This window comes from Girardinichthys multiradiatus, chromosome 3 (assembly GCF_021462225.1).
Source record: "Girardinichthys multiradiatus isolate DD_20200921_A chromosome 3, DD_fGirMul_XY1, whole genome shotgun sequence".
Classification (NCBI taxonomy): Eukaryota; Metazoa; Chordata; class Actinopteri; order Cyprinodontiformes; family Goodeidae; genus Girardinichthys; species Girardinichthys multiradiatus.
Window position 1 is genome coordinate 18947434 of NC_061796.1, and position 13961 is coordinate 18961394.

Here is a 13961-nt window from a genome sequence, read left to right on the forward strand (position 1 = left end):
AAATCAGACCACAATCTTGTTTTTCTCTGCTCGAAATATAAGCCCCTTGTTCAGAGGCAACCTGTAATAAAGAGGACTATGAGAAAATGGTCACAGGAAGCTGAAGAAGCTCTGCAAGGTTGCTTTGAGGCTACAGACTGGGACGCACTGTGCCAGCCACATGGAGAGGACATCAATGCCATGACTGAGTGTGTAACTGCCTATATAAACTTCTGTGTGGATAACATCATCCCCACCAGAACCGTGAGATGCTTCTCCAATAACAAACCTTGGCTCACCAGTGACCTGAAGGACCTGATTAAAAAGAAAAAAGAGCCTTCAGAGCCGGAGACAGATAATTATTGAGGAGTTTACAGAAGCAACTTAAAGTCAAGATAAGAGACAGCAAGGAGGTGTACAAGAAGAAGCTGGAGAGCAAGCTCCAGCAAAACAATATCAGAGATGTGTGGACAGGGATGAAGAAGATCACAGGCTTCAAGCAGAAGGATGATCAGACCGATGGACGTCTGGATAGAGCCAATGAACTAAACATGTTCTTTAATAGATTCAGTTCAGAAACAAGCTCAGCATCCTCCTCTCCTGCTCACAGCCAAACAGACATCCCACCCTCCTTTGACCCACAGGACCCAGAGCTGTGCAGTAACACCTCAAATTTTTTATCTTCCACCTCAGCCCTAGACCCTTCTGCTTCTACATGTTTGCCTTCAACTATATCAGAAGATGCTGATGCGTCCTTTGCTTCCCCCTTCCACCTGTGTGCCTCAAGAAGTCAAGTGAAGATGCAACTGGAGAGACGGAATCAGAATAAGGCTGCAGGTCCAGATCATGTCAGCCCTAGAGTCTTGAAGGCCTGTGCAGAGCAGCTCTGTGGGATTCTGCAGCACCTCTTCAACCTTAGCCTGGCCCAGAAGAAAGTACCAGTGTTGTGGAAGACCTCCTGTCTTGTTCTGGTACCAAAGAAAACTCACCCATCAGTTCTCAATGAGTATAGACCTGTTGCCCTGACATCCCACATCATGAAGCTCCTAGAGAGACTCCTGTTGGCCCACCTGAGTAAGCAAACAGTAAACTATTAGGACCCCCTTCAGTTTGCTTATCGCTGTGGAGTTGAAGATGCCATCATACACCTGCTTCAACAAACCCACTGTCATCTGGACAAAGCCAGCAGCACTGTGAGGATCATGTTCTTTGATTTCTCCAGTGCATTTAATACAATCCAACCTGATTTGCTTTGTCAGAATCTCCAGAAGACTCAGGTGGAGGCCTCAACAATCTCCTGGATCAAAGACTACCTGACAAACAGACCACAGTTTGTGAGACTGAAGGGTTATGAGTCTAACCAGGTAGTCAGCAGCACAGGAGCACCACAGGGGACTGTACTCTCACCATTCATTTTCACTCTGTACACCTCAGACTTCCAGTACAAGACAGACTCCTGTCATCTGCAGAAATACTCTAATGATTCTGCGGTCGTGGGGTAGATCAGAGATGGACAAGAAGCTGTGTACAGGAAGGTGGTGGACCACTTTGTGGCATGGTGTGGAAACAATTATCTCATTTTGAACGTGACTAAAACAAAGGAGATGATTGTAGATTTTAAGAGAAACAGGAATAAGTCAAAAACTATTTATATCATGGGAGAAGAAGTGGAGGTGGTGGAGGAGTATAAATACCTCGGTGTTCACCTGGACAACAGACTAGAGTGGAGATGCAACTGTGAAGCCGTCTACAAGAAGGGACAGAGCAGACTGTACGTCTTGAGGAAGCTTAGGTCCTTTGGTGTTTGCAGCAAGATGCTGCATATCTTCTATTAGTCTGTTGTGGAAAGTGTGATCTCTTCTGCCATCATCTGCTGGGGAAGCAGCATCAGAGCCAGGGACTTAAAAAAGCTCAACAAGCTGATAAAGAAAGCTGGCTCTGTTCTGGGGACTACTCTGGAACCTCTGGAGATCATTGTGGAAAGATGGATTCTTCATAAAATGAAGAACATTACGGAGAACCCTGAGCATCCTCTTCATGAGACTGTCCTACAACAACAGAGTGTCTTCAGTCAGAGGCTTCTTCAGATCTGCTGTGAGACGGAGGACTACAGGAGATCCTTCCTGCCATCAGCATCTACAACGGCTCTTTGAAGAAAACTTCATAATGAGCTACAACATTTAATTTCCCTTTGGGATTATTTTTGAATTGAATATAATTGAATTATACCAGCTGCACGGTGGCACAGTTGGTAGCACTGTTGCCTTGCAGCTAGAAGGTCCTGGGTTCGATTCCTGGCCGGGGATCTTTCTGCATGGAGTTTGCATGTTCTCCCCATGCATGCGTGGGTTCTCACCAGGTACTCTGGCTTCCTCCCACAGTCCAAAGACATGCCTGTTAGGTTAATTGGTCACTCTAAATTGCCCTTAGGTGTATGAATGAGTGTGTTTGGTTGTTTGTGTGTTGCCCTGTGATGGACTGGCGACCTGTCCAGGGTGTACCCTGCCTCTTGCCCATAGACTGCTGGAGATAGGCACCAGCTCCCCTGCGACCCACTATGGAATAAGTGGTAGACAATGACTGACTGAATTATACCAATGACTTCATTCCCCATCAGAGAACAAGTTTGTTCACTTAAGATAACACGAACCTTTGGCCTGATCACCTTTTGTCATCATAAGCTAGTGTTAGCTATGTTCAGCATTGACACTTAGACCAAAGAACTGGCCATAATGTTAATACAGACAGTCAACATTTAATACAGAGAAACGTTGTAATTAAATTCAATTGTTTGTCAATAAAAGTCTTATTGGCCTTAGGAAGGTTTTGTGTTTTTTACTTTAGTTATGATCATTTAAACTGAATTAAAACTAAATAAAAAATATAAGAAATAATAAAAAAAAATTAGGGCTGCTTTTGCCTCTCAGCAGGAAAATTCCACCTTGGTGTGGAGGTCCGACCAGCAACTAGGTGAATCTTGTGCTGCGCTCTGGTCAAAGCTGAAATTTGTTGAACTTTGAACACAGTGTGGTGTCATGGATACTCACACAGCCAATAGACACAGGATATCTATCACACTGCTCCAGGCTGAGCAGAATGCAGTCAATCAATGTGGAAACAGAGCTCCCTCACAAGCTCCCATCAGCCTCACTAACCAGTTTTACTTCTATTGATGGTTTTAGCAAAAAACAAAAAGAAAGACACTTTGCAGATAAAACGCAGCCTTTATATAATTGGTATTTTAACAAATCTTTTGGCCTGTACTAGAGCAGTCATCTGTGTGGCATTCAGTTTAGATCCATAGCTTAGCGGCTGCTAAAGCCTCTTAAGTGTGTACATGCTTGGTTATTTGTCTTGTGTGTTTCAGTGGTGCCCTGCGATGGGTGGCTTCAGCATTCATTCCACACTTCACCCAGAGACTGACTGAGATAGGCACCAGCCATTCCATGACCCTGCGATGATAAAGCATGCCAAGAAAATGGATGGGAAAAAAATCTCTTTTTAATTCATTTAGACATCCATTTTTTTCTTTTTAAGTAACTTTTGGCAGTCTTAGCATTAGACATTAGTCACTTTAAGATGTTTTTTGGGTTGAAAACCTAACCCAGAATCCTGGGTCAAACCTATAACTCAACCATAGTCTTATTTTACCCTTGAAATGTGAAAAAGAGATTAATTTCTATAAGCAATAAAACCTACTATTAGCCACACAGTATTTCCACGTGTAAAGAACTATTACAAAATTATCTTAAAATCAGAACTGAAAACAATGGAGAAAAAAAGCCAGATAATGTTGAAAACAAAGATTAAGATTTCAAATTCAAGAAGAATAGGAGATCCTGAATTCCAGTTTCTGGAAAACATTTGTGGTTTCATACTGTTTGGGATTCCGTTATTAGAATATTACTCTCTCCATCAAGGTCTGAAAGAGTTCCTGGGGTGAAAAAATATCCAGATTTTCTATTTTAAACGGCACGCTTCCTATACTTGCAAGAAACCTCAGCGGTGAAAAGTTCACTCTGGTCAAAGCGTAGAAGTGCATTTTTATTCCCCCTCTTTCCTCTGTGAGAATCAACACACAGCTGCAGTGTTCGTCCATGATCTCCTGACTGTTTCATCTTTCTGCCTCCCTCTGGTGCTTTCGTATCGTCTGTCAGAGCAGAGGCTAGGCAACTCGGCAAGGAAAGTTTTACACAAAGAGGCAGACAGAGAGAAGTGCTGCAGCAGGACATGAGCCAGTTCTTCTGCACAGACAGCTCCCATTTACAGACATACATGATCAATCAACACCTTATGTAGACGTAGAGGGGGACTGAGAGTTGCAATTCAATTCTATTCATATGTCAGTTAAAATTTCATCAGGCACAGTCTAATAAATTTACTCAGATCCAGTATGTCTGTATCACAAAATGACATCTAAGTTTCAGGCTTTAAGCTGTTTTAAGCGAGGAAAACATTGCCGAGAAGAGAAGTGTTTCTTATAAACATTGATGAGGCCAAGGGGACAACATTTTTTCAAGGTAAACTCTGTCTGTACTTTTCATGTTCCTGTATGTAATATGGAGGCTACTGGCTTTGACACAGGGTTTAAGTGAATGGATATTTACCAGATGCCATTGTCTAGCCTTACTACATGGGAATGAAGTGACTGGGGTCTCATTTAATAAAAACTGTCTGTTGCTGCATTACACTTAATTATTGGATTTTATACAAACTAAAACTTCTAAAGGTATAAATGTATAGAAATCGGAGCAAATAGTTAATGTCCTGTGTGAAACTGCACAAATTCAAAAAAGTGAAGTTATGAGCATGGGTTGAATGGCACAGATTTTGGCTTCCTGTGCTCAGGGACTCGTCTCAAAGCTAGTGCCAAACAGAGTGTGGCCAACAGTACAGTGGAGACATAAGCCTTCTGCAGAATATTGGCTTCAAGGGAAGAAAATACACAAGCATCAGTAGCCAAACCATTAGGTCGGCCACAGGTGTTGGCAATGGAGATGCACAAAGTAAGAAAATGTCTTTTTACTATGAGTTTTACTTTTATTAAGGCTTCTGACACTACAGCATGTAAATGTCTGCATATTTATTACATTAAATCAATACCAGCTCCCTAACAACCTTTCCCTCAATTGGTTATTCTCACATTAATTAGCTACAGCAGCAACAGTTGCTTTTTCTTGATGTCAGAGCGAAATGTCTGTTCATCGACACTCAACAAATCTGACCTTTATAGAAGAATGGCAGAAAAAAGCCATTATAAAAAGAAAGTCATAAGAGGTCCTGAACTGTTAAGTGGACATAGGTCAATATGCACCAGAATGTCCTCTGGTCAGATGAGACCAAAACGAAACTTTCTGCTCTACATGCATAACATTGTATGAAAATAATATCACCCTGAACAGAGGATCTGCACCTTTAGTGGTGGCAGCATCATGCTGTGGGGGTACTTTTCTTCAAATCGTGACAGGGAGCTGATCAGAGTTGATGGAAAGACTGATGCTGGTAAATTCAGAGTAATCCTAGAAGAAAGACTAAACTGGGGCAGACGCTCATCTTGCAGGAGGACAGCAATTATAAACATATAACCAGAGCTACAATGGAATGATCAAAGCATATTCATTTGTCATGGACCAGTCCAGACATAAATCCAGTTGAGAATCTGATGATGTGCCAAGCTGGTAGAGACATAACTCAAACAGTCTACAGCTGTAAATAAGCAGCGGATTTTGCAGATCTTTCTTTGTAAAAGATTTTTAAAACCATTGATTATTTTCCTTGACACACTCCTTGGTGTTGGTCTGTCACATAAAATCCCAACAATATCCACTTATGTTTGTGATTGTAAAGTAAGAATATATAACAAAGATAAAGGTTGGTGAATATTTTTGCATGTCACAGTAAATCTATGTTATGTCTATACAGTAGAGCTCCATCAGTTATTTATTTATCTGGTTAATTTCCAATATACACAAAACTGGACATTAGGAAATTTGTAATTAATTTATTTTATTTAAAGCTCCATATGCACGAACATAGACAACAAATCATATATATGTCATGCATATTATGTTAGACAAGGATAAACTGGTGAAGCATTTCCTCTTCCATTCTATCAATAATAAAAAGCATTAACATAGAAAAATGTAACTGCTTCAGCTGAATAATAACTGGCAAACAAAATCAGGTCAAACTAAAAAACAAGACAGATAAAGTAGGTAAGACTTTGAAAGTGCTCAAAAACTCTTCCTATATCAGTTCCATGGTGCATGTTTATGAGAGTATAAACTCATTTCGGCACTTTCATTTTCATCCCTGTTGCCCCCACTATTGTTGATGTGCATATTAAAAATTTATTAAAACTCCTACTGCCTCCATTAAATATTCTACTGATTTTATTGAAAAGATTTTGACCCTTACTGATCGATCAGAGTCCTCCTCCTCAGCCTTGATATCCACAGTTTGGATATAAATGAAGGTGGTTTGGAGACTTCAGGTTTCTTTTCAGAAGAAAAGTCCACTCATATCATGCTGTTACCAGGGCTGCTCTGGGTTTTTCGGATCATTATCTAATCCACCTCATCCCAACCTACAGGCAGAGACTAAGAGCTTCCAAACCCAAGGTTCACACTGTTAAGAAGTGGACTGAGGAATCAAAGCAGATGTTACAGGCCTGCTTTGAATGCACAGACTGGACTGTTTTTGAAACCTCAGCCACTGACCTAAACCAACTAACTGATGTGGTGACATCATACATCCGTTTCTGTGAGGACATGTGTGTGCAGACCAAGACCTTCTGCACCTTTGGGAATAATAAGCCATGGTTTACTCCACACCTCAGGAATCTGCGCAGGGAAAAGGAAGAAGCTCACAGCAGTGGAGATTGGGCGCGGTACAGGCAGGCCAGGAACAGACTAACAAAAGAGATCAAAGCAGCTAAGAGAAGCTACAGGGAGAAGCTTAAGAACAGCCTTTTCTCTGATGACACTTCAGCTGTATGGACTGGTCTGAGAAACCTGACTGACTACAAGAGCCCCTCCACCCATCCTGAACAGAGTCGTCTCCTGGCCAACCGTCTGAATGGCTTCTACTGCAGACATGACAAGAAGCCATTCACACCTCAAATCATCCCCTCTACATCCCATTCAGGAACAAATTCCTCCCATAAAGCAACCGACCCCCCACCATCAGATCCTCTGCCTGCACTAAAGATCTCCGAGGAAGAGGTAAACAGGCTCTTTCAGCGCATGAAAACAAAGAAAGCTGGAGGACCTGATAACGTCTCCCCATCATGTCTGAAAGCCTGTGCACATCAACTCGCTCCGATCTTCACGAGGATCTTCAACAAGTCACTGGAGAAATGTGAGGTCCCCTCCTGCCTCAAACGATCCACCATCATCCCGGTTCCCAGGAAACCCACCATCGCAGGATTAAATGACTACAGGCCTGTAGCCCTGACGTCTGTGGTCATGAAATCCTTTGAGCGGCTGGTGTTGAAGCACCTGAAAGACATCACAGGCCCCCTGCTGGTCCCCCTGCAATTTGCTTACCGAACAAACAGGTCGGCAGATGATGCTGTTAACTTAGGTCTACACTTCATCCTGCAACACCTCGACCGTCCAGGGACGTATACCAGGATCCTGTTTGTAGACTTCAGCTCGGCCTTCAACACCATCATACCAGACATCCTCCACCAGAAGCTCACCCAGCTCAACGTCCCAGCCTCCACCTGTCAGGATCAACAGCTTCCTGACAGAATGACAGCAGCAGGTGAGACTGGGGAGCATCTTCTCCCGATCCAGATCAATACGTACTGGTGCCCCCCAGGGGTGGGTTCTATCCCCACTCCTCTTCTCTCTGTACACAAATGACTGCACCTCATCGGACTCGTCCGAGAAACTCCTTAAGTTTGCAGACGAGTCTGCATACAGACAGCAGGTGGATCGGCTGGCACACTGGTGCGATCAGAACTACCTTGAACTGAACCCACTCAAGACTGTGGAAATGGTGGTGGACCTTCGGAGAACACCACCCCATACACCCCCCTCACCATCCTCAACAACTCTGTATCAGCCGTGGACCACTTCAGGTTCTTAGGAACCACCATCTCTGAGGACCTGAGATGGTCTTCACACATAGACACTGTTCAAAAGAAGGCCCAGCAGAGACTGTACTTCCTGAGGCAACTCAAGAAGTTCAACCTTCCACAGGAGCTGCTGGTCATCTTCTACACTGCCATCATTCAGTCTGTCCTGTCTTCATCCATCTCAGTGTGGTTTGGCTCATCCACAAAACAGGACAGGTCCAGAATGCAACGAATAATCAGGACTGCAGAGAGAATAATCAGAGCTGACCTTCCCTCCATCCAGGACTTATACAGGTCTAGGGTCAGAAAAAGAGCTGCCAAAATCTCTGCCGACCCCACACACCCTGCACATAAACTGTTTAGAGTTTTACCTTCAGGCTGCCGCTACAGAGCACTGTTTACTAAAACCAGCCGCCACAGAGACAGTTTCTTCCCCCAGGCTGTTTCTCTGATGAACATTCAATAGAGTACAGAACAACAGCATACAGATGTTGCAAATGCACCTTTTTATTAGATATGTGTATATTGTACATTGTAAATTGTAAATTTGTATATTCTGTAATGCAAAAACAGAACAAAAGAGCAAAGTGTACCGGAGGCAAATTCCTTGTTTGTATGCACGAACTTGGCAATAAAGCTGATTCTGATTCTGATTCTGAATCCAACCCCAGAATAAATTTGCTCTTGATTTAGCAGAATGTGTTATGAAACATAACTACTTCAGTTTTGAAAATAACTTTATTTGCACGTTTCAGAAACACGTATTGGTGCTAGTTGTGCTCCTCAGTATGCAGACTTCCATCTGTATAGATTCATTAATAATAATATTTTTTTGTGTCCTTAATTCAAATTGCAAAGAATTACTGGATTTTTTTTTACTTTGTTACAGCTTCAATAGTAATTTACATCAAACCATAGTGAGGATAAAGTCCGTTTTCTAGACATTTGGGTGATAAGAGATGTGTCCCTTAATTACAACCATCTGCCAAAAAGAAAAAGATAAAAATTAGCTTTTGTTGGCCAAGTTTTCACCCTGCTCCGTTTAAAAAGGGCCTCCCTATTTGTTAGTCTTATCATTTGAGAAGGATTTGCCACTCTACAGATGACTATAGAAAGAACTGTAGAAATGAAAAATATTTCAACAGCAAGGTTACCCATCTCCATGGCTCACAGAAGCCTATGAATTGGCTTTGAAGAACGATTGCTCTGATTTAGTTCAACATGCTACAACAAAAACTAAAGAAGTTTTCAGTTACATCTACTACTCAGTTGTCCGATCATTCTGCCACTACAAAGTTCATTTTTAGAAAGCGCTGGCATATCTTCAGATCTGATTCTGAGTTATATTTGATTTTTAAAGATCCTCTTTTAGTCAGATTTTCAAGATAAAAAGACATCTGGTGAAAAAAAATACAAACACGCTTGCTTCCCCCTTCTGATGGTAGTTACAACTGTGTTGTGCAGACTGGAATGTTTTCATCCCCATGCAGGCAAAAAAGTTGTTGTTAATAGTGTTATGACTTGTGCATCCACACATGATATATATGATTTGTTGCCCTTGTGGGTTTGCATATGTTGGGAAAACTTTATGGATCAGTGAGTATAAAACAACGATCTGCAGAAATGATCCAGAATTTCCTGTTGCAGTACACTTTATTGACGCTCATCCTGATATTTTCTTGATTGCGATTTTGTGACCAGGTCACTCTTCCAACTCGAGATGGTGACCTCGATAAGTTACTCAAATAACATGAGGCTTTTTGGATTTATACCCTTCAAACTTTGACTTGAGAGGGACCTAATGATGTATTACTTTTGAATATGTTTCTTTAAAGTTCTTTAAAGTTATGTGAAAGACTGGTGACCTGGATGGATGGATGGATGGATGGATGGATGGATGGACGGATGGATGGATGGATGGATGTGTTTGGTCACACATTTAGAACCACTTCCCATCTAATTATTGCAATATGTTTGCCTGATGATGGTCTGTGACTGAAGCGTTCTATATAAAACTTTTGCAAGTTGAACAGTGTGCGGACGTTTCCCTTTTTTGTTTGGCATTTTCAATTATGGCAAAATGATTTGGAACCATCCATCCACTCTGTTAGGAACCTTAGTTGATTATCTGTCTTATGTTTATTGCATCAATCTCAATGCTTCAATCTATGAAGCTTATTGAGTGCTGTGTCTCAGCTTTCTTTACCTCTGAGATCTACACAATGTGTTCTTTCCTCAGTCTTTTGCAGTTCATTTGAACCTTTTCTTCTTCACACACTTTATGCAACTGAGGTAATTCTTGATTGTGTGATTTAATCTTTGTTTGAATGAGCCTGAATTTATTTCTGGACACTTATTAATCACTCTTCTGCACATTGTCCATCATAACACCAAGACAACAGAAAATGGTCAACTTTACACAGTCCGTCAGCTGACAATACACACAGATTACACGATGAAGCTAAACATTATCAGCAGATTGGTACTAAATACAAAAACAGAATCATGGCAAAAATTATTTCTTCTGTTATTTATGCGTCCCTCAGCTGGTTGATCAATACTAATCAACAGCATAAATAAAATTTGTTTATTTCCTTTCGACACAATTTTTAAATAAAATATGTAAGAAATACTTTGCAATATCACACCCGCAAGCATTTATAGTTATAGGGTCGAACGATATGCATCTAAATGAAATACAAGTAAAGCTGAAAGAATTATAACATTCATTCATTTATTTATTCATCTTCTATACTGCTTATTCCATAGTAGGTCATGGGGGAGCTGGTACACGCTGGACCGGTTGCCAATCCATCCAAATTTCCTAGTAGATGGATTGTGGATTTCAGAAAGCACAGTGGACCATCACCAACAGATGGCAATGTGGATTCTGTGCCTCTCCACTCTTCCTCCAGACTCTGCAACTTTGATTTCCAGATGAAATGCAAATGTCACTTTCATTTGAAAAGAGGACTTTGGACCAGTCCAGTCCAGGTAAGATGCTTCTATGATCTCTGGTTCAGTATTAGCTTGACATGCTCTGTGCATATAGTGGCTAATATTGAGCTGACTCCAGCCCACTCTGTGTGAAGCTCCCGCAAATTCTTGAATGGATTTTGCTTGAAAATCCTCTCAAGCCTCTCATTGCTGCTGCTGCACCTTTTTCTACAACACTTTTTCCTTCCACTCAACATTCTATGAACATGGTATAACTTTGTCACAATATTATTATTTTGGGACAAACTGAATTTTCGGTTTTCATAATCAGTGTGCCATAATCATAAACATTAAAAGAAATAAAGGCTTGAAATATTTCAATGTATGCTCAAGAAATCTGAGTTTCACTTTCTGAAATAAGTGACAAAAAATATTGAACTTTTATATACTATTGAAATTCTTTTAGCTGTACTAGTATTTGCAAAAGTTGAATTTGACAGAAGTCAGCAAAATATATAAATATAAAATCTATATTTTGCTGACAGAAGTCAGCAAAATATAGATTTTAGCAAGAAAGTAAACAATCTAAAAAATTATATTTTTATTAGTCCAAACTTACTTTTTGTCAGATCATAGTGTAGTCCCATCAGGGGAACCCGCTTGTCTCTGTAATGACTGCGCTGCCTCTGCACCCAGAGAACCTAAAAACCACAGAAACAAACAAATGATTTTTTATATTTTACTTTTCGTGTTTTTTTTCTTTTATCAAGATTTAAAAATCATCAGTTCCTGTTTGCCTCACCAAGCAGACACTAAAGTCTGCAGCTGCACTGTGATGATTTTGTTATTTTTGCTTTGTGTGAAGAATCTGGATTTAAGAGCGCAAACTAAAAAATATGTGGTACTGGGTAAATAAAGTACTCTGTTCTCTTTTGTTTTATTATACTTTGAAAAAGAGGAGAGAAAAATTCATAGTGTCTGGAGAGTTGGGCAACTTTGTGAAGAAGTGTAAAAGCTTCTCTTCATTAGTTCAAAGAGTGCTCACTTGGTCTCTCCTTTGCAGCGCAATTGTCCAGGGTTAAAAGCAACAAAAACACTCCCATCTCCTCCACACCTCTGTCCTCAGCAGAGCACATGCATGCACACATGCACGCCGTCTTTCATAGGCCGCCTGCTTGTGGCTTTGATCTGATAAGAGGCTGGTCCTTGTGAAGGTGGGCGCAGTAAATCAAACGGCAGATCACACACAAACGTGCACACACACACGCATACATATCACTGTCAGGCCACTATTGTCAACTCACACTTAAATCAGAGTGGAAGAGGTTGAGAATAAATACTATTGAGAGGCGGCTGCAGTCTTTTATGTTCTAAAAGCCTCCTGGCTTTATTCTCCCTTCATGTTCTTCAATTAGACCCAATTAACAAAAGCCAGGAGCTGGTCTTAGCTACCCGCAAAAGACAGCTGTTATTAGGACGCTACATGTGTGACATTAAACACACAGGACAGAGACAGGAAGTGCCATGCATACAGATCGGCAAACGGACTGAAATCACTGCTTTTCATGTAACCATATAATGAGCTATGTTCATTTAGGCTTTAAAGAAAGAAGTATAAACATTTAGGTAAATGGACTAAACTTATATAGCGCCTTTCCAGTTATACTGACCAAAGCACTTTAAGCTACAGCCACATTCACCCAATAGCACTTGCAAACACACACACATTCATTCACTGATACACAGATCAGTGGCTTTATTTGGAACGAATCTTTTTTGTATTACTCAAATAGTTGCATGATTTGCCAGTACAGCGGCACTGCATGCAGTCTGCATTTATACTTTAGCTTACCCAAACAACCTTTGCTGTTTTCACTGACACGATTTTCTTTTGGTTTTATAATTATTGTTTTGTTTTTTTTTCTTTCATTGTGAACATCAGTGTAAGGGCTGGCTTACAGGACACTTGGATCTTTGTTATATTAAATGAACAAATTTAGGGAAGGATGCTCTAATGGGTTAGGGGTGACCTGAAGGTGTAAACATCATAGAATATGTCTAGCCATCCAGCCATTCAGGAAGGTGTCCTGGGAATGGGAGTGTGTTTTGATGCAATATGTGCAAATCAACGCAAGAACAAGATTAGAGTTAGGGGTTAGAAAAAGACCTTGTGAAGATGCTAGTTGAAGCCACTCTGCAAGGAAGGACACATTACTCCAGAAGCAAAATTAAAAAGACAAATTATGGTTTGCAAATGCTATCAGGGTCATAGAACTTTTTTGAAGACATATCCTGTGGTTTAGCCATGATGATCATTGTAACTTTTGAAAAAGGGGGACGCTTGCAAGCTTGAGAACACCATCCCAAATGTGAAGTATGGGGTGGTTATGGTGGTTTGTAGCAAGCGTGACTGGTGCACTTCACAAAATAGATGGTATCATGAGGAATGAACATAAAGTTAAAATAATGATGCAACAAGTCAAACATAAGCCAGGACATTGAAACGTAGGCAAAAATGGATGTTCTGAATGGACACTGATCCTAATTATGCTGCCAAATAAGTTAAGGACATCTCACTTACACCAGTTCTGTCAGGAGAAAAGGGCAAAAATTCTAGGAAACTGTATGTGAAGCGTGTGGAAGCATTTCCAAATAGTTTGACCTAAATAATACAATTTTAAAGGAAATTCTACCAAATATTATGGAAATGTACAGTATATAGTATATTTGGGATGTGATCGTCCTAACTGACGTAAAAATGAGAAGTCTGATTTAATGACAAAACCACACCCCCCCCCCCCCACAGACACACACATTACATTGTGATAGATAAACAATAATGTCAAAGGCTGTGTATGTGTGCTTGTGTCTGTATGTGTCGGTGTCTGTCCCAAATGCCCCTCCAGACCCTCCTCTTGAGAACCAGCCAAGACAAGCTGATCAATACACATGATAGGGAGCT

The 13961-nt window shown here is 40.8% G+C and overlaps 1 protein-coding gene across 1 annotated transcript in view; it reads right to left on the minus strand.

Annotated features, from left to right (window-relative positions):
* Positions 1-13961, minus strand: part of LOC124865699 (furin-like protease kpc-1) — a 312042-nt gene that overhangs the window by 271346 nt on the left and 26735 nt on the right. Inside the window, exon 4 of the mRNA XM_047361035.1 lies at positions 11619-11700. Within this exon, the coding sequence (XP_047216991.1) occupies positions 11619-11700 (82 nt within the window). The remainder of the gene's footprint in view (positions 1-11618; positions 11701-13961) is intronic.